General features: G+C 44.5%; 2 protein-coding genes across 3 annotated transcripts; both read right to left on the minus strand.

Annotated features, from left to right (window-relative positions):
• Positions 1–7,769: 7,769 nt before the first annotated feature.
• Positions 7,770–12,601, minus strand: LOC118081326 (zinc finger protein 501-like). Of its 2 annotated transcripts, none has more exons than XM_035107795.2 (2): positions 12,551–12,601; positions 7,770–10,362 (listed from the first exon to the last, which is right to left on the minus strand). In XM_035107795.2, exons 1-2 carry the CDS (start codon positions 12,594–12,596, stop codon positions 9,158–9,160), a joined length of 1,251 nt encoding a protein of 416 aa, XP_034963686.2. In that variant the 5' UTR covers positions 12,597–12,601; the 3' UTR covers positions 7,770–9,157. The 2 variants fall into 2 exon arrangements, with proteins under 2 accessions (XP_034963686.2, XP_060126776.1); XM_060270793.1 differs by having other exon boundaries at positions 7,770–10,365; positions 12,551–12,598.
• Positions 12,602–18,335: 5,734 nt separating this feature from the next.
• Positions 18,336–25,116, minus strand: DNAAF6 (dynein axonemal assembly factor 6). Its single transcript, XM_035107893.2, has 6 exons — positions 24,927–25,116; positions 24,645–24,699; positions 22,881–22,989; positions 20,479–20,575; positions 19,605–19,690; positions 18,336–18,773 (listed from the first exon to the last, which is right to left on the minus strand). Exons 1-6 carry the CDS (start codon positions 25,035–25,037, stop codon positions 18,644–18,646), a joined length of 588 nt encoding a protein of 195 aa, XP_034963784.1. The 5' UTR covers positions 25,038–25,116; the 3' UTR covers positions 18,336–18,643.
• Between the last annotated feature and the right edge of the window lie 22 nt (positions 25,117–25,138).

Consider the following 25,138-nt stretch of genomic DNA (forward strand, 5'->3'; position numbering starts at 1 on the left):
CAAATGCTTTCTTTTGGAAATTCCACAGTAATAAAACAAATAGTTACAATAATACAAAAATAAACATTGCCATTACATTTAATTAATTACATTCCATTTATTATTGACCCGCCTAACGACAAATAATTACAATTGCAACAAATAAAGGCTTGCATTAGTTACAGGTAGGTAGCCATGCTGGTCTGACGTAGTCGAAACAAAAAATAAAAAATAAAATCCTTCCAGTAACACCTTAGAGACCAAATAAGTTTGTCTCCTTCTGTGATGTACAGGTGAAACTTGGAAAATTAGAATATCATCAAAAAGTGCATTTATTTCAGCAATGCAACTTAAAAGGTGAAACCAATATATGAGATAGATGCATGACATGCAAAGCAAGAAAAATCCTTCCAGCAGTACCTTAGAGACCAACTAAGTTTGTCATAGGTATGAGCTTTCGTGTGCATGCAACAAAAGTGTGCATGAAGAAGTGTGCATGCACACGAAAGCTCATACCTATGACAAACTTAGTTGGTCTCTAAGGTACTGCTGGAAGGATTTTTCTTGCTTTGCATGTCATGCATCTATCTCATATATTGGTTTCACCTTTTAAGTTGCATTGCTGAAATAAATGCACTTTTTGATGATATTCTAATTTTCCAAGTTTCACCTGTACATCACAGAAGGAGATGGTCTACAGCAGAAATCCTGTCTGCCAGGATACCTAATAATGGTCATTGATTGCTTTACCTGGGCAGCGTTCATACACAAATACACCCTTAAGACAGGATTTGCAAGCAAAAAGACAATGGGAAGGCTTCCCCCATTTGCCTCCCTTATTGCAGAGGAATATCTGAGTTCATTGGGAGAGTCAAAATGGCTTCAGGATTGGTCTCCCATACTATTTCAGGCACATGGTTCATATATTTAGATATGTGTGCATTTATGAATATTTATTCTACATATTTGAGACCTTAGGGCTGGTGATGGGGGAGGGGGTGAGCTCTCTCTTCATCTTACGTATTTATAGTGTTTATATCCCATCTTTTACTCCATGGAACTCAATGTGGCCTACTTGGTTCTCCCCTCGTTAGATTCCCCCACCCCAAACAGCCCTGTGAGCTACATCAGGCTGAGAAGCAGCGACTATCCCAAAATTCCCTAATTTTTTACACGTCCACCACATATGAAAAAAAAAGTTCCCTCCATTTCTTTACATTTCCAACACGCATATCTTATTCTACTTTGTACATCTTAGCCAACCTACTTGGAGTTAAATGCCATCTATGAATCATTTTCAGATAATTCTCTTGCAGTAAATTTCAAAGCACTTTTCCAGAGTTTCTCCCAGAGGTTTAAGTCTATATTGTGTCCTGTATCTATTGTCCAGTGTGTCATTGAAGCTTTGTTTCCCATTTTAATAGAAGGTCATACATTTTAGACAGCACTCTATCCTTATTTTGTAAAATTTCTTTTTCAAATTCTGAGCTTTGGTCCAAAACCCCATTTTTAAAATCTTAAACATATCAGATATATGCATAGCTGCCAAGTTATCCCTTTTTTTAAGGGAAATTCCCTTATGCTGAATAGGCTTCCTCGTGAGAAAAGGGAAAACTTGGCAGCTATGGATATATGGTGGTATCATAACCAATCTGTAACTTGGCTCCTTAAGTCTTCCATAGGCTTCAATCTGGGTTCCCTCTCTGTAAAGTCTACCAGTTCCCTAAGTTGTGCATTGTCTATCCATATTAACTCTCTTAATTGTAATTTCTTTAATGGGGGATAACCATAAAGGTGTTTTCCTTCCAGCAAATTTTTATATTTCTCCCCAACTTTTTTTCATAAGTGGTGGACATGTTTAAAAAAAGTAAAAGAATTTTGGGAAATACCAGAATTTTGGGAATTTTTTATGTTTGTCGTTTTACTGTTTTTAAATGTGCTGTAGGTGACCCAGAGTGGCTAGGGAAACCCAGCCAGATGGACGGGGTACAAATTATAAAATTATTATTCAAGTTATTGATCAATAAAAATTATTATTATTCAAGAAGGATACTGACAAGCTGGAACGTGTCCAGAAGAGGGCAACCAAAATGGTCAAAGGCCTGGAAACAATGCCTTATGAGGAACGGCTTAGGGAGCTGGGTATGTTTAGCCTGGAGAAGAGAAGGTTAAGGGGTGATATAATAGCCATGTTCAAATATATGAAAGGATGTCATATGGAGGAGGGAGAAAGGTTGTTTTCTGCTGCTCCAGAGAAGCGGACACGGAGCAATGGATTCAAACTTCAAGAAAGAAGATTCCACCTAAACATTAGGAAGAACTTCCTGACAGTAAGAGCTGTTCGGCAGTGGAATTTGCTACCAAGGAGTGTGGTGGAGTCTCCTTCTTTGGAGGTCTTTAAGCAGAGGCTTGACAGCCATATGTCAAGAATGCTTTGATGGTGTTTCCTGCTTGGCAGGGGGTTGGACTGGATGGCCCTTGTGGTCTCTTCCAACTCTATGATTCTATGATTCTAAAATTATTAATAATAATAATAATAATAATAACACTGATCTGGTTGGCCACTGTGAGAACAGGATGCCAGACTAGGTGGGTCCCAGGTTTGGTCCAGTAGGGCTGTTTTTAATTAATGCCTTTCTGATGTTCCAGGCACCTATGGAGGAGGAAGCAGGCCAGGCTCAGGCAGCTGAGAAACAGAGGCAGCCATGGCAGGAAATGGAACAGGAAGTTGACAGTGAGGAGGCCAGATGTCTGAGTAAGGAAAAGCTGTCCTGCATTTTTGATGCCCCCCAGTTTCTTTCTTTCTTCTTTTTAATATATATATTTTAATGAAATTTTGTTTTACAATTTAGAGCAGGCATCCCCAAACTTCGGCCCTCCAGATGTTGTTGTTTAGTCATTTAGTCGTGTCCGACTCTTCGTGACCCCATGGACCATAGCACGCCAGGCACTCCTGTCTTCCACTGCCTCCCGCAGTTTGGTCAAACTCATGTTCGTAGCTTCGAGAACACTGTCCAACCATCTTGTCCTCTGTCGTCCCCTTCTCCTAGTGCCCTCCATCTTTCCCAACATCAGGGTCTTTTCCAGAGAGTTTTCTCTTCTCATGAGGTGGCCAAAGTATTGGAGCCTCAGCTTCACGATCTGTCCTTCCAGTGAGCACTCAGGGCTCCAGATGTTTTGGACTACAATTCCCATCATCCCTGACCACTGGTCCTGTTAGCTAGGGATCATGGTAGTTGTAGGCCAAAACATCTGGAGGGCCGCAGTTTGGGGATGCCTGATTTAGAGTATTCATTTAAACAACCTTAAACTATCAATGACTTCCCTTCTTCTCTTTCCATGGTTCATTTTGCATACCATAAATCCCTGCATGTTTTATATAAACTAAACCATTCAGCATTCCATTATTGCGTCCATCAAAACTTATTTACACTGTTGTATTTATCTTAACGCTGCCCACGTTTTCAAGTGTACAGAATTCCCCCCCCATATATTCAATAAACATTTCCCAATCTTCTTTAAACAAATATTCTTCTTGTTCTCTTGATCCACAAGTTGCGCATTTTCCATCAGCTTAAGTTACCATTCTTCTTTAGTTGGGACCTCTCTCATTTTCCATTTTAGGGCTAATGAAACACGGGCCGTCGTGGTGGCATACATAAATAACCTTTTTTGACACCTGGGAATTTCCATCTGAATTATCCACCCAAAAAGGACTCTTGGTTGTTTTGGAAAGGTGTTTTTAAACATTTTTTTCCAATTCATTATAAATTATTTCCCAATATTATTTTACCCAAAAGGGTGAAAGAGGATGCCCACCAGTTTCTAGCCTTGCCTATTGCTTTCACATCTATTTACTTTGCAGGGCTCCCATAAACATCTGGTTGATCACTGTTGGTACAAGATTCTGGACCAGATGGGCTTTTGGTCTCACCCAGCAGAGCTCACCTTATGTTCTTAAAGCAGGGGTCACCCAACTTACCGTGCTTTGGGCCGGTGCCTGCAGCGCCGATTGCGTGGTGGGCTGGAGGGCGGGGGAGTGCACGCCCATACACATGCACACACGCTATTTCCGGCGCACTTCCGGGTCACAGGAGCACCGGAAATAGCTTGTGCGCATGCACACGGGCCTCCTCCGACCTGGAAGTGCGCCGGAAATGACGCTTGCACATGCACACCAGCTATTTCCAATGCTCCTGCAATGTGGAAGTGGGCAGCCGCGCCACGTTGGTAAAAACAGGCGGTGGGGGTTGCCGGGGGGCGGATAAATGAGTCCTTTGGGCTGTATCTGGCACCCGGGCCGTAGTCTGGGAACCCCTGTCTTAAAGCAATTACAGTCCAGGAAAACCAAAGTCTCCAGCAGCTGGGTCCTTCAGAGAGGATGCAACATTTTCCTGTAGGAAAGGTTCCCAAAGCATTCACCTTATGACAAGTGTGTTTCAGTGAATCATTGGTGAGCTCAACCCCTGGAGTTTGGGGACAGGGAAGATTGCAAATTTGGAATACTGGGGCGGGTGAGTGAAGTGGACAGCTAAGTTTTCCCACCAGCCTTTCCAGAGGCAAGAATATGAGTCACGATGGGGGAAGAGAGAGCGAACTGAGGTCTTGCTTGTCATTTTGGGTCTTTCTCTTTATTCCGACAGGTGATGTGCAGGTAGTTGAGAATGAGGTAGAGCCAAGTGCGATTCTGCCAGGACTTAAGCACGAAGATGTTAGAGAGAACTTGAAACAGAAGAGAGTTCCTACAAGAGAGAGACCCCATAAATGTGAACAGTGTGGGACAAGCTTCAATTGGAAGTCAAACCTTATTGCACATCAAAGACTCCATGCAGGGGTGAAGCCATATAAACACTCCAGGGGTGGAAGGAGCTTCTGTCGTACATCAAAAGTTGCCAGAAGTCAAAGAATTAGCATAGGAGAGATGCTTTATAAATGTGACCTATGTGAAAAGAGCTTCAAGAGGAAGTCGAACTTGACTGCACATCGAAGAATCCACACTAGAGGCATATTTCATAAATGCTCAGAATGTGACCACAGCTTCAGTAACAGCGCAAACCTTACTGCACATCAGAGAACCCATACAGAGAAAAAGCTAGAGAGCGGCACCAGTTATGCTTCTCAAGCAAGCTCTATTGAACATAAAACAATCCACACTGAAGAGAGACCTTATAAATGCTCAGCATGTGAACATAGCTTCAGTAGCAGCACAAACTTTATTGCACATTGGAGAGCCCACATAGAGAAGCCAGATTGTGGCATAAGCTCTGTTCTTCCATCAGACTTTGTTGGAGATGCCACAACCCGCTCTGTAAAGAAGCATTTTATATGCTCCAAATGTCAAATGTGTTTCATGTCTCCCTTAAGCCTTGGAATACATCAGCTGGGTCACAAAGAGGAGGTACCGTAGAAATTTTAAAACTTTGTTTGCTAAATCAAAGGAAATAAAACAATTAACACAGCAAAACTGGTTATCTTGTGTGTAATTGCCTGCCTTTCATGGGCACATGGGATATTTTGATTATTTAAAACTGCATAAAAAACAGGGACACAGGTGGCGCTGTGGTCTAAATCACTGAGCCTAGGGCTTGCTGATCGGAAGGTCAGCGGTTTGAATCCCTGCGACGGGGTGAGCTCCCTTTGCTCGGTCCCTGCTCCTGCCAACCTAGCAGTTCGAAAGCACGCCAGGGCAAGTAAATAGGTACCGCTCCAGCGGGAAGGTAAATGGCATTTCCATGCGCTGCTCTGGTTTCGCCAGAAGTGGCTTAGTCATGCTGGCCACATGACCCAGAAAAACTGTCTGCGGACAAACGCTGGATCTCTCGGCCTGTAAAGCGAGATGAGCGCCGCAACCCCAGAGTCATTCGCAACTGGACTTAAAACTGTCAGGGGTCCTTTACCTTTAAAAAACTATACCTGCGAAGTACGTACATGTCCGTCGTCGTCGTCGTCCCCCCCCCCCCCCGTTTCTGGACACTGTGTTTTGTTAGGTTTGTTAGGGCTGCTGGGAATCCTAATGAACTACAATCCACAGAATTCTTGGGGAGCAAGGAATGTGTTTTGATTGCGTTTTGCAGTTATAGTGTGCAGGGCTGTCTCTAAGGCAAGGCTGGGTGGCGCCGGGCCGCTGCATGGCTGTGGCCACGGCAGCCATGGCAGGGGGGCGCCGGAGGGATCTTCGCACCACGGCGTCAGGGTACCAGATACGCTTAAGACGGCCCTGATAGTGTGTACATAGCCTCGTTGAACTAATGTAACAAAGTACAGTTTCTCATTTAAATGTCAAACAAATAACTGTTTTTACTCAGCAGAGGTAACAGCCATTCTTTGTTTAGATGTCAGCGTAGTCCAATTGCAGAAAAGCTGCCAAAGGGTAGATATTCCAGCAGCGGCTTTTGTGACATGGAGCATCGGACAGCATAGAAGTGACAGGCATCATGGCAGAGGGAAGTTGAAAAAAAGCCCCCCATGGCTTATACTCAAGTGAGGCAGGTGGCAGCGGAGGGACAAGCAGCGAGAAAGGAGGCCTTTCTCACCGCTGGTCCCGCTGCCGCCACCCGCCTCTCGCAAGGGCAGGTAGAGGAGCCACTGTTGGGAGAGGGGCTGCACTGCGCCTCTCCAACCCGCGGCTCCTATGTCTGATCTTGTGAGCAGCAAAGGCGGCGGGGGAGGAACGAGCAGCCTGAAAGGGCTGCTTTCGGGCTGCTCCTTCCTCCTCTGCCGGTTTGTGATGTGGTGAACCGGATTATACTCGAGTCAAAAAAGTTTTCCCAGTTTTGTGGGGTGAAATTAGGTCCCTTGGCTTATATTCGGGTCAGCTCATACTAGAGTATATACAGGTAGATTGGTCCAGGAACAGCTTCGACTGGCTGGCTAAACCAGGGGAGGGCAGCCAATGGGTCTCAAACCCTCGGTGAGATAGGGACTTCCCCTGCATGCAGACAGGCTCAGGGGGATCAAGCAGATGGGAACCAAGAATGGGTCCAACAGTTAAGAAGGCGATTTCTGCAGGTGCTGTAGAGGGAAGTCAGGGCCCATGTGGCTGGTGGAAAAATGGGCGACCTTTGGCACAAGAAATGGCAAAGCACCAAACAGACATATCGGGGTCTGGGCAGGCTCTCTGCCAGTGGCGAGAAATGGCTTGTGCAAGCCTTACAGTGAATGACACATACGGGGGGACGAGGACAACAGTGGGTAGCTTCTAACAAGGCAGCAGTTCATGTCCATATTATCGCCTTTCACTAGAGCAGGGTTCCCACGCTTGGGTCTCCAGCTCTTTCTGGACTAGAACTCCCATTACCCCTAGCTAGCAGCAATAAGGGATGATGGGAATTGTAGTCCAAAAACAGCTAGGGACCCAAGTTTGGGAAAGACTGCACTAGAGTATCCGGGGCAATTGTTTTCCTAACACAGGTATTTTTTATATTTCTGTGCAAATATATCTCAAAAACTGCATTTAAAACAGAATTCAGTTTTTAGCATTGCCTGCTGGATGAGGTTGGATTTCCTTTTGGGGTCTGGGGTTCAGCAGCTCTTTGCCCAGATATTCCAAGGAAGGGCTTGTGCCTTGTCATGGGATGTGCAAGCATTTTAGTGAATGACAGACATATGGGGGGACCAGAGGAAAGTTTCTAACAAAAGCAGTGATGAAAGGGGCATGAGCAACAGGCATCCATTGGAGAAGATGGGATACGTTTGCTGGACTATTACCTGCACTATCAGGTATTTGATCAACAGAGTTCAGGTCTACAATATCACCTTTCACTGGAGTATGCAACAGGGAAACTGTCCTGCTAACACACATGAAGTTTTAAATGTTTGACTGCTCTTCTGTGCAAATCTGATGTATCTAAAAATTGTATTTAAAACATAAATTTGATATTTTTTTTAATGTTCTGTGCTGGATGAGGTTGCTATCTTCTTCCTTTGCAGCTATGTGCAGGTATTTGTTTATCTGATAATATGGCATAGTGGATTTCACATTTCCAGGAGGCAGGGGGGCGGGTTACAGAAAATACTAGTGGAGGGGAGAGCTGGGGGGAGAACACACAGCAGAAATACATCCCATCAGGAACCAGCCACTGCCTGGATATTTCAGAGACATAAAATTGAAAGCCCTCCTAGGCAGATAGAATCATAGAGTTGGAAGAGACCACAAGGGCCATCCAGTCCAACCCCCTGCCAAGAAGGAAACACCATCCAAGCATTCTTGACATATGCCTGTCAAGCCTCTGCTTAAAGACCTCCAAAGGAGACTCCACCACACTCCTTGGTAGCAAATACCACTGCCGAACAGCTCTTACTGTCAGGAAGGTGAAGAAACACACATCCTGAAACAGTGACCTATTAACACTCTAGACACAGGCTGGAAAATCAATGCATTTTCTATACTGTTCTAATTCCTCTCTTGAGCAAAGGCGTTATGGACTTTGAAGACACTTGAACTCAGAATGCAAGGGAGAAGTGTGCTAAGAGGAAGGCACGCTTGGCAAATCCAAACCGTGATCAACTCCCGCCCGGGAACCAATGTCCTCACTGTGGAAGGATGTGTGGGTCCAGAACTGGCCTCCACAGTCACTTACGGACTCATTGTTAAAACCGTGTTTATGGAAGACAATCTTATTCTGCTACAAGTGATCGCCAAAGAAGAATTATTATTTCTCTCTTGACAGTGTATTGGAGCTTATTATACAATATATGTTTTTCAACAGCATTTGTTCATTAGAGGTGTGATCCGAGGGGCTATACTCTCATTGCAAAGATCTACTTTACATATGTCAACAGAATATCAGCCAATGCATTTCTGTCTATGAAAAATATCAGATCAATTCATACCAGATTAACAAATCTTGGGGATGGGAGAAATTCAAGCAACGCTATATACAAGTGATGAATACATGAGAAATAATGCATGGGAAAGAAAATAGAGCATAGCTATGTAAATCTAACTCTGATCAGGAGAACAATATGCAACACAGCCACTAAAAGGAATAAAAATTCTAATGGAAGCAAATTTTAATTCTGAACACAATCATTGGCTTACTCTCTGTAGGAGTTATTTGATATGATTAAAGATTTTAGCACACTCCAACCCTTTCTAAGATGTTTCCCTTGTATGAGTTCTTTACTGTTTAGGAAGGGAGCCCCTATCACTGAAGTTCTTTCCATACACCAAACATTTCTAAGATTTCCTCCCTTTATGAGTTATTTGGTGTCTAGTAAGGTGACTACTCTGACTGAAGCTCCTTCCACACTCCAAACATGTATACGGTTTGTCTCCTGTATGAGTTCTTTGATGCAAGGAAAGAGAGTCAAAGCGACTGAAGCTCTTGCCACATTCCCAGCATTTATAAGGTTTGGTGCCTCGATGAGTTTGTTGATGTCTAGTAAGGACATTGCTGCGAGTGAAGCTCTTTCCACACTCTGAACATGTATACGGTTTGTCCCCTGTATGAATTCTTTGATGCAAGGTAAGGCCACCACTTTGAGTGAAGCTGCTTCCACACTCGGAACATGTATACAGTTTCTCCCCTGTATGAGTTCTTCGGTGGATAGTAAGGGTACCACTGTGACTAAAGCTCCTTCCACACTCTGAACATGTATACGGTCTCTCCCCTGTATGAGTTCTTTGATGCGACCTGAGTTCACTACCGCGACAGAAGCTCTTTCCACACTCTGAACATGTATACAGTTTCTCCCCTGTATGAGATCTTTGATGCAAGCTAAGGGCACCACTGTGACTGAAGCTCTTTCCACACTCTGAGCATGTATACGGTTTCTCCCCTGTATGAGTTGTTTGATGCAAGATAAAGGCACTACTGTGACTGAAGTTCTTTCCACAGTCCATACATTTATACGGTTTCTCTCCTGTATGAGATCTTTGATGCGAGGTAAGGCCACTACTCTGACTGAAGCTCTTTCCACACTCTGAACACGTATATGGTTTCTCTCCTGTATGAGATCTTTGATGCGAGGTAAGGCCACTACTCTGACTGAAGCTCTTTCCACACTCTGAACACGTATACGGTTTCTCTCCTGTATGAGCTCTTTGATGTGAGGTAAGGCCACTACTCTGATTGAAGCTCTTTCCACACTCTGAACATGTATACGGTTTCTCTCCTGTGTGCACTCTTTGATGTAAAGTAAGAGTTGAGCGACGACCAAATCTCTTTCCACACACGGTGCATTCATGCTTTCTCTCCTCTCTGTAAATTTGATTTTCACCACCCTGAGACGTACCAGAGTCACCCTCCAGCTTCTGCTTTCGTCTCCCCTCTCGCCTGCTGCCTCCATCTTGAACCCTCAGCTTCCTTTGCTCCTCCTCCTCTTTGGATCCTTTTGGTGACACTTCTGATTCTTCCCCTTCTGCCAGCATCCCTTCAAAATCTCCTGATGGAATAAAAAGGCAAACTGATGAAATGCTACAGACGCTTCTTCACCCCAATCATGCAGTTTGGACACCGAGATCCAGGTCCCAGGGCCTTGTGGCAGTTCTCTCACTGCATGAAGTGAAGTTATAGGGAACAAGGCAGAGGGCCTCCTGGGTAGTGGTACTCACCCTGTGGAATGCCCTCCTATGAGATGTCAAATAAATAACTATACAACTTATAGAAGACATCTGAAGGCAGCTCTGTATAGGGAAGTTTTTAATGTTGGATGTTTTATTATGCTTTTATATTTGTTGGAAGCCACCTAGAGTGGCTGGGGCAACCCAGTCAGATCCGTCGGGTAAAAATAATACTACTACTAGTAGTAGCCTGTTTGTATAAGGCCTCAGCCACACTTGGACTTTTAATGTGGACTTGAAGTTACTTGGGTTTTTTTCAGGGTGGATTTGATTTAAATCAAACTGATTTAAATCACGATTTAAATCACGATTTAAATCACTAGTCAGTAAGGCTTGATTTAAATCATAGTTTTCTACATAAAGACTAATTCTTGCTGGTATAACTTTAATATGCAAGTAGATGAAGATTTTTAGAATAACAACTTTTCATATTAGTTTTTTATCCCCAGTTTAATAGGTTAATCATTCATATATGGACAACTTTACTGTTGTACTTAGGAAGGAGAAAAATAATCATTACCTTAATAATAACGATTTAAATAGATTTATTCAACTGAAACAATAACATTACAGCATATGTTATTTGCTTAAACAAACATCCATGTTTGTTAACTAATTTGGCTAAACAAAAACAAAATATATATATTTAAAGAAATTTAGACTGTCAGCCCAGCCTACACATGAAAAACCTAAATACTGTGCACTCCAAACAATCAGAAAAATATTGTTTCTATTCTATTCACTGAACTTCTTGAAACTTAGCACTGAAGGGGTTGTTTCTGTATTCATAGGTTTGTAGAACAATAGGATTAAGGTCTTTTTCTCAACTCTGTTCATGTTATAACATTTTTGCTGTGAAGAAGAGACATGTGACCTCTGTTGAGTCAAATTCAGTTTTGAGAACTGCAAAAGTAAACCAAGCATCTGTGATAATATCTTGTAGGCAGAGAAACTGCCCAATAATCTTACAAAAACCTCTGGAAGAGCATAACATTGTGAATGGATTAATGGAATTTATTTACCCCAAAAATTAAACATTTACAACCTTATTCTACATAATTAAAAAACTAATCTTTATTTCATGATGGAATAACCTTTGGATGGTAATATATTTTCCTCGAAAAGCATTTTATTTTAAAAAATCCGATTTAAATAAAAAAATCCGATTTTTTGATTTTTTAAAAAAAACATTGATTTTTATCCACCCTGGGGTTTTTTTGCCTCTTTTGCCCAGAACTGCTCTTGCAGAAACTGCTGTACTTAATTGAAACACAAATGCTTTATAATGGGGAGGGGGGTTATTGGGCTGTTTTTGTTTTGGTTATGTACTTTGGATTTTTATATTGTGATTGCATCCTGTAAACAGCCCTGAGACCTGTGGGTATAGGGAGGTATTTAAATTTAATAAATTATAATAAAATCAGGCGCATAAAAAATATTACAAGTTCCAGGGTGAACCCCTGCAAAAGGTTTTCCAATGCTTAAGGGTTTGCCTTGACCCCAAGCCCTATGGGGAGACCAAGGAAGGTCATCCACCTGCCCAAGTTGGCCTGCAGGGAGGAAAGGAGAAGAAATATCTGCCCTTCCATTGGGAAAATATGTCCTACCCCCATACAAAAGGGAAAACAACTATAAATGCATTATTTTAGCGGAATAATATACTGAAATCCAATAATTGTGGGAAATGTAAATATTAGGGGAAATACCCTTTGCAAAAGCGTGTGCATTAGGAGAAATCTGCACCAAGATCCTTACAAATTTTCAAGAGGTCTTTAAAAATAATAAGATGATGTGAAAATCTGGACAAACTGATGACTAGAAAAAGGAGACACATAAAAAAACTTTAACTGAAACGGTTTGCCTAATAGGGTTTTTTTATATCCCTTCCCATACCCCCTCCCCCAGTTATAATAATAATATTGCCCTCCTTCAGCGGGTATATAATAAAATATAATAATATGACCCACCTCCAGCGGGTATATAATAATATAAAATAATATTACCCACCTCCAGCACCTTCGCGAGGAAGGACAGCCGCAGCCATGCCCAACATCTCCCCGGGGAAGCGGGACAGGAAGCGGAAGCTCCTCCTTTCCCTCCAGCCTTTCCTTCCGCTCTAGAAATCTCAGCTCTGTCGCTGCTGTTAACTGTTTCGGAGCCGAGCGACAGGAGCCTCTGGGCTGCTCCAGGCAAAGAGCGAGGAGAGGCAATCGTCTCGCCTCCGGAAAGCCCCGCTGGATCAGCTGCACGGGCGCCCCAAAACGTTTTCTAAACTCAAAGAATCCCAGACGTCACACAAGTTCATGTAGGGTAGAACTTGAACCCAGGGCTTCAAGGGACAATGAAGAAGACCCAACACCAGGAAAAAGTGCTTTCTGGCAGTCAGAGCTGCTGAACAGAGCAACGGGGTCCCCCTCGGGAGGTAGTGGCCTGTCCTTCCTTGGAGGTTGATGAGCAGACGTCGGGTCTGTCATGGCTGCTGGAGCTGAGATTCCTGCATTGCAGGGGGTTGGGCTTGATGACCCAAGGGGAGATTCTTTGAGATTCTATGATAGGATTTCTATGACCCCCTCACACCTTCCTCCTTGTGTGTGGATGGTGGATTGATAGCAGCACACACAGGAATCTGAACTCAAGCACCCAGGACAGATGGGCATCTCACCTCTGCTTAAAAACCTCCCAGGAAGGATCATAGAATCATAGAATCATGGAGTTGGAAGAGACCACAAGGGCCATCCAGTCCAACCCCCTGCCAAGCAGGAAACACCATCAAAGCATTTTTGACATATGCCTGCCAAGCCTTTGCTTAAAGACCTCCAAAGAAGGAGACTCCACCACACTTCTTGGTAGCAAATTCCACTGCCGAACAGCTCTTACTGTCAGGAAGTTCTTCCTAATGTTTAGGTGGAATCTTCTTTCTTGTAGTTTGAATCCATTGCTCCGTGTCCGCTTCTCTGGAGCAGCAGAAAACAACCTTTCTCCCTCCTCTATATGACATCCTTTTATGTGGGGCGGAGAGTCCTTCCACCCCACAGTCCGGTAGCTCTTACTGTCAGAACATTCTTCTTCTTGAGGTCGGGTAGGAATCTCCTTTATTGTCACTTGAAACCATGGGTTCGTGTCCTACCTTCCAGGGAGTTTAGAAAACGTTTTTTGGGGGGGATTAAGTTGGGGGGGGGAGGCAATTGAGAGGCAACGCAATAGGAATTTGTACAATTATTCACAGCGCAGATAAAGTGGGCAGAGGAAGTTTTGGTCCCACTCTCCTAACACTAGAACTGGGAAGCTGGATATGGGGAGACCCAGCCCTTCTTCACAGCACAGAGTCGAACTCTGGGACTCCCTCCCCCAGGAGGCAGGGCTGGCCACCAACCTGGATGGCTATAAAAAGAGGATTAGGTAAATTCATGGAGGGGGCTCTCAATGGCTCCTGCCGGCCACAATGGCTATGCTCTGCCCCCCAGTTGGAGGTCTTCTGAATGCCAGCAGCTGGAAACCACAGGGGAGGTGGGGGCTCTTGTGCCTGAAGCCTGCCTGGGGGTTTCCTCCCTCTGGTGCCTGGTCAGCCACTGAGAGGACAAGAGGCTGAACTACTGGGTCATTGGCCTGACCCACCTGCATGGTTCTTCCTTTGTTTGTTTGTTTTTTAATGTTATTTGTGATTTTCCATTACATAGGTTCACATTCAAATCAATATTACCATACCATAGTCGTCAGCTTAATTCCGGAGTTAAGATTGCCGGAAGAAATATCAACCACCTCAGATATGCAGATGACACAACCTTGATGGCAGAAAGTGAGGAGGAATTAAAGAACCCTTTAATGAGGGTGAAAGAGGAGAGTGCAAAATATGGTCTGAAGGTCAACATCAAAAAAACCAAGATCATGGCCACTGGTCTCATCACCTCCTGGCAAATAGAAGGGGAAGAAATGGAGGCAGTGAGAGATTTTACTTTCTTGGGCTCCTTGATCGCTGCAGATGGTGACAGCAGTCACGAAATTAAAAGACGCCTGCTTCTTGGGAGAAAAGCAATGACAAACCTAGACAGCATCTTAAAAAGCAGAGACATCACCTTGCCAACAAAGGTCCGTATAGTTAAAGCTATGGTTTTCCCAGTAGTGATGTATGGAAGTGAGAGCTGGACCATAAAAAAGGCTGATCGCCGAAGAATTGATGCTTTTGAATTATGGTGCTGGAGGAGACTCTTGCGGGCCCCATGGACTGCAAGAAGATCAAACCTATCCATTCTTGAGGAAATCAGCCCTGAGTGCTCCCTGGAAGGACAGATCGTGAAGTTGAGGCTCCAATACTTTGGCCACCTCATGAGAAGAGAAGAATCCTTGGAAAAGACCCTGATGTTGGGAAAGATTGAGGGCACTAGGAGAAGGGGACGACAGAGGACAAGATGGTTGGACAGTGTTCTCGAAGCTACGAACATGAGTTTGACCAAACTGCGGGAGGCAGTGCAAGACAGGAGTGCCTGGCGTGCTATGGTCCATGGGGTCACGAAGAGTCAGACACGACTAAACGACTAAACAAACAACATAGATGATATAGATATAGATATAGATATAGATACAATGAACGAATTCCCATGCCCCACAAATAACCCAGAGATGCATTTTAAGTCAAAGCACACCTTCTACTCATGTAAAAACACCAGCCCTGGTTGCTCACAGGCACTTCACTGGCCACAGTGAGAACGGGATGCTGGACTCGATGGGCCCCAACCACCAACCTCCATTTCTTATTTTCTTTACATATACTTTCCAGCTTTCAAATTTGTGATACAATTGTCTTTAAACTTTTGACTTCCCACCTTTCCCTCCCTGCTGCTCTTAATCCGATCCCATTTACATACAGTGGTACCTTGGTTTAAGTACACAATTGGTTCCGGAAGTCTGTACTTAACCTGAAGTGTACTTAACCTGAAGTGAACTTTCCCATTGAAAGTAATGGAAAGTGGATTAATCCATTCCAGACAGGTCCGCAGAGTACTTAAACTGAAGCGTACTTAACCTGAAGCGAACTTTTTTATTGAAAGTAATGGAAAGTGGATTAATACGTTCCAGACGGGTCCGCGGAGTACTCAACCTGAAGCGTACTTAACCCGAAGTATGAGTGTAATTGGTTCTGGAAGTCCATACTTAACCTGAAGCGTACTTAACCTGAAGCGAACTTTCCCATCCAAAGTAATGGAAAGTGGATTAATCCGTTCCAGACGGATCCGCGGAGTACTTAAACTGAAAATACTCAAACCGAAGCGTACTTAAACCGAGGTATGACTGTACTGGATTCTAATAAACGTTTCAGCTAAGACATATTCTTCTATTTCATATATAATCATTTCAAGTCGTGCTCGCAATTTCAACTGATTACGATATTATTTCATGTATTCCAGAAAGAGCTTCCATTCTTCCATGAATTCCACCATGTTGGTTTCTTATTTTTGCGGTTAGGTATCGCCAGTTCCACATAGTCCATTAGCTTTAAAATCCATTCTTCTTTCATCTGCATTTTCTCTTCTTTCCAGTTCTGAGTGTACAAAATTCTAGCTGCTGTTGTTGCATACATGAGTAAGTTAATAATTTTTGGGGACCCTGTTATCCCTAAAGGAAATACCTCAGGGCTTTTGGGGATTATCATTTTGCACAACCCTCAATTTCCACCCACCTCCTACCATTTTACCATTTTTGCCAAGATACAGTACCCCTATCTTTGTCACCTGCGCTGTCCTGACCTTAAAGCCTCAGAGACTGCAGAGTCTCTAGCTAAGATTCCAGACCAGGTTCGGAGCCCTCAGAAAAAGCTCCTTTATCACCTGGTCCTGTAAGGCCAGAGGCAAGACCCTGGCAAATAGTTTCCCCGCCCTGAGCCTGAGGAACCACCAGTCCAGGCAGGAGAAGGAGAGCCCTTCAAGCTAGAGGGCTAGCCCTTTAAGGTTCCAAGTTATCCTCAAGAAGGAGGCAGAGCCTGGGAGAGGGCACAGCCGGAGAGCAGAGGCTGAAGATGGCTCTGCTTCTTCTCCACTTTCTTTAGACTTTAGTGGCTCATAGGGAATCATAGAGTTGGAAGAGACCACAAGGGCCATCCAGTCGAACCCCCTGCCAAGCAGGAAACACCATCAAAGCATTCCTGACATATGCCTGTCAAGCCTCCGCTTGAAGACCTCCAAAGAAGGAGACTCCAACACACTCCTTGGCAGCAAATTCCACTGTCGAACAGCTCTTACTGTCCTAATGATTAGGTGGAATCTTATTTCTTGTAGCTTGAATCCATTGCTCCGTGTCCGCTTCTCTGGAGCGGCAGAAAACAACCTTTCTCCCTCCTCTATATGACATCCTTTTATATATTTGAACATGGCTATCATATCACCCCTTAACCTTCACTTCTCCAGGCTAAACATACCCAGCTCCCTAAGTAGGGTTGCCAGACTCAATAGAGGACAGGACTTCTGTGCCTTTAATTGCCCTGCTCTCTTTTGAGTCTGGAAACCTTAAAGAGAAACCGGCAGACCATTTGCTTGGAAATTAAACAAAGGGTCTGCTGGTTTCTCTTTAAGGTTTCCAGACTCAAAAGAGAGCAGGGCAATTAAAGGCACAGAAGTCCTGTCCTCTATTGAGTCTGGCAACCCTATCCCTAAGCCGTTCCTCATAAGGCATTGTTTCCAGGCCTTTGACCATTTTGGTTGCCTTCCTCTGGACACGTTCCAGCTTGTCAGTATCCTTCTTGAACTGTGGTGCCCAGAACTGGACACAGTATTCCAGGTGAGGTCTGACCAGAGCGGAATACAGTGGTACTATCCTGGTCCTAAAACTCCTGGCCAGCCTTACCCTGTGGGATCCAGCATCAGACCAGACGAAGACATGAAGGACACAATCCCGCTTCTTTGCCCCGCTGGCAATTTGGCAGCTGAAGTAGCTAGTACAACCCTGGAAGTTGGTGGCACAGGCCCAAACTGCTTCAACTACCCTAACGTAACCCCCTTTTCCTCTCCGGGAAAGGTTCTTTGGAAGAACGATGGGATGCCACCCACACATCCCTCTCCAGTAACATTGAAATGTTTTGGCCCTGCTTCCACCTGTCCGAATCCCCCGTGCTTGATTCCAGTCTCCCTCTTTTGTCCTTCAGGGAGTATGTTTCCCTTCTTGGGGTGCTGAGGTTAAGTGGCAGGGTTAAGATTCTTGACCCGTGTCAGGTGTGACTGAGCCCTCTGTGCGAAGGCTATTCCACCTTTCGGCTCCCCGGATCAGGCTTGGCCCCAAACTGTGCCACTTCCTGCCACTCTTCTCCAGTGCAAACACTATTCCCTGCTGAACCCTCATTTGCGACTTGGCAGCAATTCTGCTCACAGCAGAGAGATCCCTTAAACTGATCCACCTAACCCAGGGGTCAGCAAACTTTTTCAGCAGGGGGCCGGTCCACTGTTCCTCAGACCTTGTGGGGGGCCAGACTATATTTTGAAGGGGGGAAAATGAACGAATTCCTATGCCCCACAAGTAACCCAGAGATGCATTTTAAATAAAAGGACACATTCATGTAAAAACATGCTGATTTCCGGACCGTCCACGGGACGCATTTAGAAGGCGATTGGGCTGCATCCGGCCCCCGGGCCTTAGTTTGGGGACCCCTGACCTAGCCAGAGAGAAGCTATTGTTTGGGATAACCTGATCTCTGGGAAACACTGTCTGGAAGGCCGCCTTGAAAACAAACCTTTATCAAATGCAAGGAAACCTCTTTTTCTGCTTATATGTGCAAATCTTCCCAAAATAATATTGATGTACACATGCATTAAGGAATGGAAAATATAGTTTAATTATCCACAAAATAGGTGTGTAATTGTCACAAATAAGAGCAGACGATGGTCCCGGCTGCAAATCTGAAAGTTCAAAGGTTGGACCTCAGTCACCACTCTGTCCAAAAGCACAAGCCTCATCTCCTGCTGGGACACCTCCCTAGCTAGATTTCCATCTCAGAGTCCTGGTGAGAGCTCTAAGGAATGGGAGCTGCAGCAGGAAAGATCCCACCCTTCCGGCTCAGTCCAGCTTTTGTGGTTGCTCACTCAATGATCATTTCTATGGAGCTGCTTCCTTTCCTCTTCAGGCAAAGTTGATGAAATCAAACTCTCGTTTCATCCTCAAGGTGACTTCCAGAGTGCCCTTTTCGGAGAGGAAAGAGGCCTTCCCACTCTTGGTATCCACAGGGTGAGGCAGGTGCAAGAGAAGCTTCCTGGAAAACAGAAAAGTAGAAGCTGTCACCTGAAGCTGCCCTATGAAGAAAAGAAAGAAAGAAAGAAAGAAAGAAAGAAAGAGGGGAATCTTTGTGGCCAAGGCTGAGGGGGACCTATGCCTCAAACATTAAAAACTTCCCATCAGATTCCAAGGAAATAAACATCTATCTAGGACTTCTGTTTCAGTGTATCTGAAGTGTGCATGCACATGAAAGCTCATACCTATGACAAACTTAGTTGGTCTCTAAGGTGCTACTGAAAGGAATGTTTATTTTTATTTTTACTTTTAGAAGACATCCGAAGGGAAGTTTGAGGTTTTCTGTGTTTTTAAAAATTTGTCAGAAGCTGCTCAGAATGGCTGGGGCAACCCAGTCAGATGGGTGGCATATAAATAATAAAATTGTTGCTGTTGTTGTTGTTGGGGCACACAAAGAGTTCAGAAACTCTCCCCACCAAAAACAACGATTTCCTTCCTTCCAGATCTTTGGCAGCCACTGATTCCCACTTTCAAAGCTTTTTCCTGCATACAAAGCTTGTGGGCATCTTTCTGAAAGCACCAGCCAAGACTCAAGGGTGTCCTAAGAATAAGGCAGAGAATAGAGAGCGTCACCAGACACCAAAAACAGCCAGCCCCTGCCGCCAACCCTGAAGTGTCGCCCTGGGGGTCACAGGCAGGTGCAAACTCCTGTCTTTTTACCCAAGAATATTTACATTGCCAGTCAGCAGACCAGCTAGCCAGCTGTGCAAGGTTCATTCCTTGTGTGTGCTGGAGTTCCTTTATAAGCGAGCAGCTGCTGCCAAATTGGGCCACCCCCCTCCTCCCAGCTTACTTCTTTGGGGTCCGGAGATCAAGAACCTTTTCCCGGATATCAAGGGTAATGTCTGAAGCCTTCGTATCTGGAAGTTTGATTTTAATCTGAAATGAAAAACAGAGGTGGTTACCAGGGAGCACTGATACAGTTCCTTGCTGGGGACACAAGAGACTCTAGGTGAAAGTATTATTAATATTATTATTTATTTTTAATGTAATTAATAATGAGAGCTAATAATTGTTGTTGTTGTTGTTGTTTGTATACCACCCTATACCTGCAGGTCTCAGTGTGGTTCACAACATAAAGTTACAATTTAAAACCCCAAAATACAAAATAAAAATAATTAAAACAATTAGCAATACTGTACTAATGTATACAAGCTATTCAAAAATACACTCCGCAACAAAAGCCCCAAAACAATAGCCCAGTCCGCAAAAACAAAATCCAAATGAATATATAACACTTAAAAACAATTTTTAAGAACCCCACCCCCCAAATAAAACGGCAACCAGCCAAGTTAAAGGTAAGGTAAAGGACCCCTGGACAGTTGTCCAATTGAATTAAATTCTTGGGGTGCAGACGAGGGGATTGTCATTCGTCGACAGACAGCTATTCTGGATCATGTGGCCAGCAGACCTTGGTGCCGCAGTGGTACCAGTTAATCTACTCGTGCTGGTATGCTATCGAACTGCTAGGTTGGCAGGAGCTGGGGCAAAGTAATAGGAGCTCACCCCGTCAAGCAGATTCGAACTGCCGACCTTGCGATCGGCAAGCCCAAGAGGCTCCACGGTTTAGACCACAGCACCACCCACGCCCCCATTAAAACCCCATCCCTGTTACAACAATGGGCCAAATACGTTAAGAGGAAGAGCCCAGAGAGCCTGCTTCTTACCAGCATGTCCTCACAGCAAGCCGTAGACGGGTCCTTCCTGCTCATTCCCAGGAACATGTCCTCGGTACTCACATGCTGCTTGAATATTATTTCATATCTGTGAAAGACAATGTTCACCAGCAAGGCTGAAAGCCCCTACTCTCCCAATGGGGCAGAGCCCACTGCTTTCAGTTCCTGCTCAGCCACTGCAGCCCCAGAAAGCAACTGGAGGGAGGTGGACAAGCACTGGCCTCCTGAAGGGAAAGCTCCTCACAAGCCAGCTGCCAAACAATTACTGTATGTAGCAAACTGCTTCTGGCTGTGTCCTTTTTTCCCATCCACAATTCCTTCTTGGAGCCTAAACCTCACAGAGCTTTTCTAACCAATTTCAGTTATTTTCCATTGGGCAACCATTGTTTCTCTCTCTCTCTCTCTCCCCACCCCCATGCCAATTCATTTAATTTGGAATGAAACAAATTTGGGAACAGCACATACCCCTTCTACGAATTTTAAGAAATTCAAAAACATAGCTGAGTATTGCATTTCAAGCATGTAATGCCCCTAATATAATTGAGCAAAGTAAATTGAGTTATTTCCAGGAAAGAACTTGGCCCCTTCGGAGAAACTGTGGAAAACAACAATAAAATTTTCGACTATTTTTATAGTCTAAAAGAGAACCTACATAAGATGTTATGTAGATGGTACCTCACCCCTAGCAAACTTGTAAAAATGTATAAATAGGGAACCAAGTTGGAAATGTAAAGAGATTGAAGGGACATTTATACATATGTGGTGGGGCTGTAAGAAAGCCAACGTGTATTGGGAGATGATATACTCAGAACTAAAAAAGATGTTAAGAGTCTCATTTCCCAGGAAACCAGAGATGTTCTTATTGAGTATAGTAGAGGGGGAAATACCCAATAAAGTACTTAGTCTTCCTCTATGCAATAACAATGGCCAGAATAATCTGTGCCCAAAGGTGAAAGGACAAAAATAGTCTCGCAAAAGCAGACTGGCAGAATAAGCTGCTGGTAACAGAATACACAGCATCTTAAAAAGCACACAGTTTAAATAAAAAATACACAGCATCTTAAAAAGCAGAGACATCACCTTGCCGACAAAGGTCCGTATAGTTAAAGCTATGGTTTTCCCAGTAGTGATGTATGGAAGTGAGAGCTGGACCATAAAGAAGGCTGATCGCCAGAGAATTGATGCTTTTGAATTATGGTGCTGGAGGAGACTCTTGAGAGTCCCATGGACTGCAAGAAGATCAAACCTATCCATTCTTAAGGAAATCAGCCCTGAGTGCTCACTGGAAGGACAGATCGTGAAGCTGAGGCTCCAATACTTTGGCCACCTCATGAGAAGAGAAGAATCCTTGGAAAAGACCTTGATGTTGGGAAAGATGGAGGGCACTAGGAGAAGGGGACGACAGAGGACGAGATGGTTGGACAGTGTTCTCGAAGCTACGAACATGAGTTTGACCAAACTGCATAGCTGCCAAGTTATCCCTTTTTTACAGGGATTTTCCCTTATGCTGAATAGGCTTCCTCGCGAGAAAAGCGAAAACTTGGCAGCTATGCCAAACTGCGGGAGGCAGTGCAAGACAGGAGTGCCTGGCGTGCTCTGGTCCATGGGGTCACGAAGAGTCGGACACGACTAAACGACTAAACAACAACAACAACAGAATACACAGAGCTAGCAATGTTGACTGCAAAGATAAGAAATCAGGATGAGTCAGATAGAAAAGAAGAGTGGGAATACTGTACTTTGATGAATATTTAAAGAAATATAACAATCAGATAAACCTCCAAGTGGGGTTAGATATATGAGCCACAGTTAAAAATAAGCAGAAAGTGGTTGGCAATTAAGGAGATGCAACTTAACAAGGACTAAATAAGAGGGTAAGATAAATGACGACAACTGTATAATTGATGTACAATTATAAATATGTAAAATGCATTAAAAAAATTATGAGAACTTTGTCTATAGATTTGATAGCAACGCTAGTTTGAAACAGCAGAAGATTTACTTGCCTCCTTCTCTCTGCCAGAATGGTGTGCCTGTCCTGCCTGACAGCTGCTCCATAGCTACTCATGTGTTGCAGCAATTTCAATACAATTTATAAAACTGCACTCCTAACCCCACTTCCTGACTGGCACAGTATGGCAGCAGCAGCAGCAGCCAGCCAGATGTTAGTCATCAAATCTTGCGACCAGACATCTCCACTTACTCGCAAAAGGCCCGTCGCCTGTGCTGAAATGCGACTGGTGCCCGGTTAATTTCTAACACTGAACCAACCCATACAAGACTATTTAAGAGAACTCCCTCATCCAAAGGCAAATCAGAGCACAGATTTGGGAGAGAGAGGCATGTGCTGGCAAGCGCTCCTGCAAGGGCATGTGGAGCTCAGATGGGCTTACTCGGGCTGTTCCCTAGAGTCCAAGGCATCGTCATTGTACTCGGAATCCTCCGGCACGTCCTCTGCGCTCCAGATCTCTTTGCTGTTCCCATATTTCACTTGAGTGGTGGCTGCAAGCAGGAAGACAGAATCACCTGGTTTACCTGTCCTTGCAGAGCACACACAGCTCTCTGGCCTTTTGATACTTGCAGGGCAACAGGCCACGTCTGGCTCATAACACACTCATGGCATGAGGGAGCATCTAAAAGACAGTATCTGTAAATCAACAAGCACCTTGGTTTTCAAGTTGTAAATCCCATTAATCACTGGCTGAAATCCCATTAATCAGAGATGTTCATACATCACTACAAATAATGATTTAGTACCCGTTATGATACCATTGGGGAAATTGCTACTGATGTTAGAAAGGATGGGCTTATATATAGGCCAGTGCTTTTTGTTGTTGTTGTTGTTGTTGATGATGATGATGTTAATTAAATTTGTATACTGCCCTATACTCATAGATCTCACAATGGTTCACAACATTATTGGTATAAAAATTAGGTGCTGGTATTCATACAATAGTAAGAGTGTTGTGCATTGCTGCAATTCCAAGTTTTATTATTATAAGGCCAGCCTCACTTTAAATAGAGGGAGCTCAAAGAGGATCCATGGACATTCTCTTGCCCAAAGGCCCACAAAACCCTCGACCTGGCTGTATGTGCTTCTTGCAGGCCTCCTGTTAAGGGAGCTACAACAGTGCCTTCTCCTCACTCCTCTTTCTGTGTCTTCTTGCCCTATGACAGTGATTACAGGGAACATAATGGAATCTGAAGGCTGCAGCTGTCTGGGCTCACAGAGCAGGAACACTGTTGTGTCTTCTGTGTGATCCATGGAGGTGCCTTGCAGCTCTGTCCTTGTTAACGAGTTCACTGATTCCTTCCATGTGTGGGCGGCATCACTGGGGTTTGTTGTTTCGACGGATGCTGAGGGTGTGCCTGCTATATTCAGATATCCTGAGTGATGCATGGACAGGACGCTGCAGGCAACCTTTTGATGGCATATCAGTGACATCCCTGTCATAGCTGCCAAGTACCCCGTTTTCCCCAGGAAACCCCCGTATTTTCTTACCATTTCCCACAGGTGTCCCGAATGGCAAAATACCCTGTATTCCCCTGGATTACGGAGTTCCTGACACCAGCACCAGAAGTCACTTCTCCGCACTTCCGGACATGCATAGAAGTGACTTCTGGTGCTGCGGACATTTTGGAAAAGGGCACAGCTGCATCGGAAGTCGCTTCAACGCATGTCCGGAAGTGCGTAGAAGCGTCTTCCGGTGCCGCGGCGCTGCTGATCCCAGATTTTTCAATCCGGAACTTGGCACCTATGATCCCTGTACACCCTGCTACCCGCCCCCGCCCCCCCCCAAAAAAAATCTCACTCCTTGCTTTGTGGCATAATGATTAGAGTGTTGGACATGGGAGAGCTGGGTTTGAAACCCCACTCATCCATAAAGCTCATTGGCTGTCCTAGAGCCAGCCACCATCTCTTAGCCTTAACCTACCTCACAGGTATCTGAAGAAGTGTGCATGCACACGAAAGCTCATACCAAAATAAAAACTTAGTTGGTCTTTAAGGTGCTACTGAAGGAATTTTTTTTATTCTACCTCACAGGGTTCTTGTGAGGATGAAATGGGGAGGAGGTGAACCATGTACACCACCTTGAGCTCCTTGGAAGATAAAGGTGGTACATAAATGTAATAAATCATCGTAACACCCTGCTTACCTGTGGGTGCTGCTACCTTTGGGGGGCCAATGTTCCCTGGGCCTGCGCTGCTCACCTGCAAAAAGATTGCATTCAGCCCTTGTCTGTTAGCTGCCCTGAAGAAGGCAGGTCTAAAGCACATTGAGGCGCAGAGCTTATGAATATGATGGAATATGCTGAGGTGACTAGACTGAATGTTAGAATTAAAGATGAGGGTGGGAAATTCTTGAGGAAGGGAAAAAATTGTGAATATTTTTTTTTAATACCATGGTTATGTGAAAAAATATGCAGCATTGCTCTCACCCCTATTGCTCTTCCTCCATCCTCGTCCTCCTCCTCCTCCGGCGGCGAGAGCAACTGGGAGAGAGCCAGCAAGGAGGAGGCCGAGCAGAGACCCAGCTCCGGGGACTCCATCGCCAGCGCGGCTGCAAGGAAACTCGCAACAGCGCCCAGAAAGCGAGCTGCCTGCCTGCCTGCCACCGCCAGCGTCTCCCGCGTCGCCACGGCAACGGCCC

Source organism: Zootoca vivipara, chromosome 2 (assembly GCF_963506605.1).
Source record: "Zootoca vivipara chromosome 2, rZooViv1.1, whole genome shotgun sequence".
Classification (NCBI taxonomy): Eukaryota; Metazoa; Chordata; class Lepidosauria; order Squamata; family Lacertidae; genus Zootoca; species Zootoca vivipara.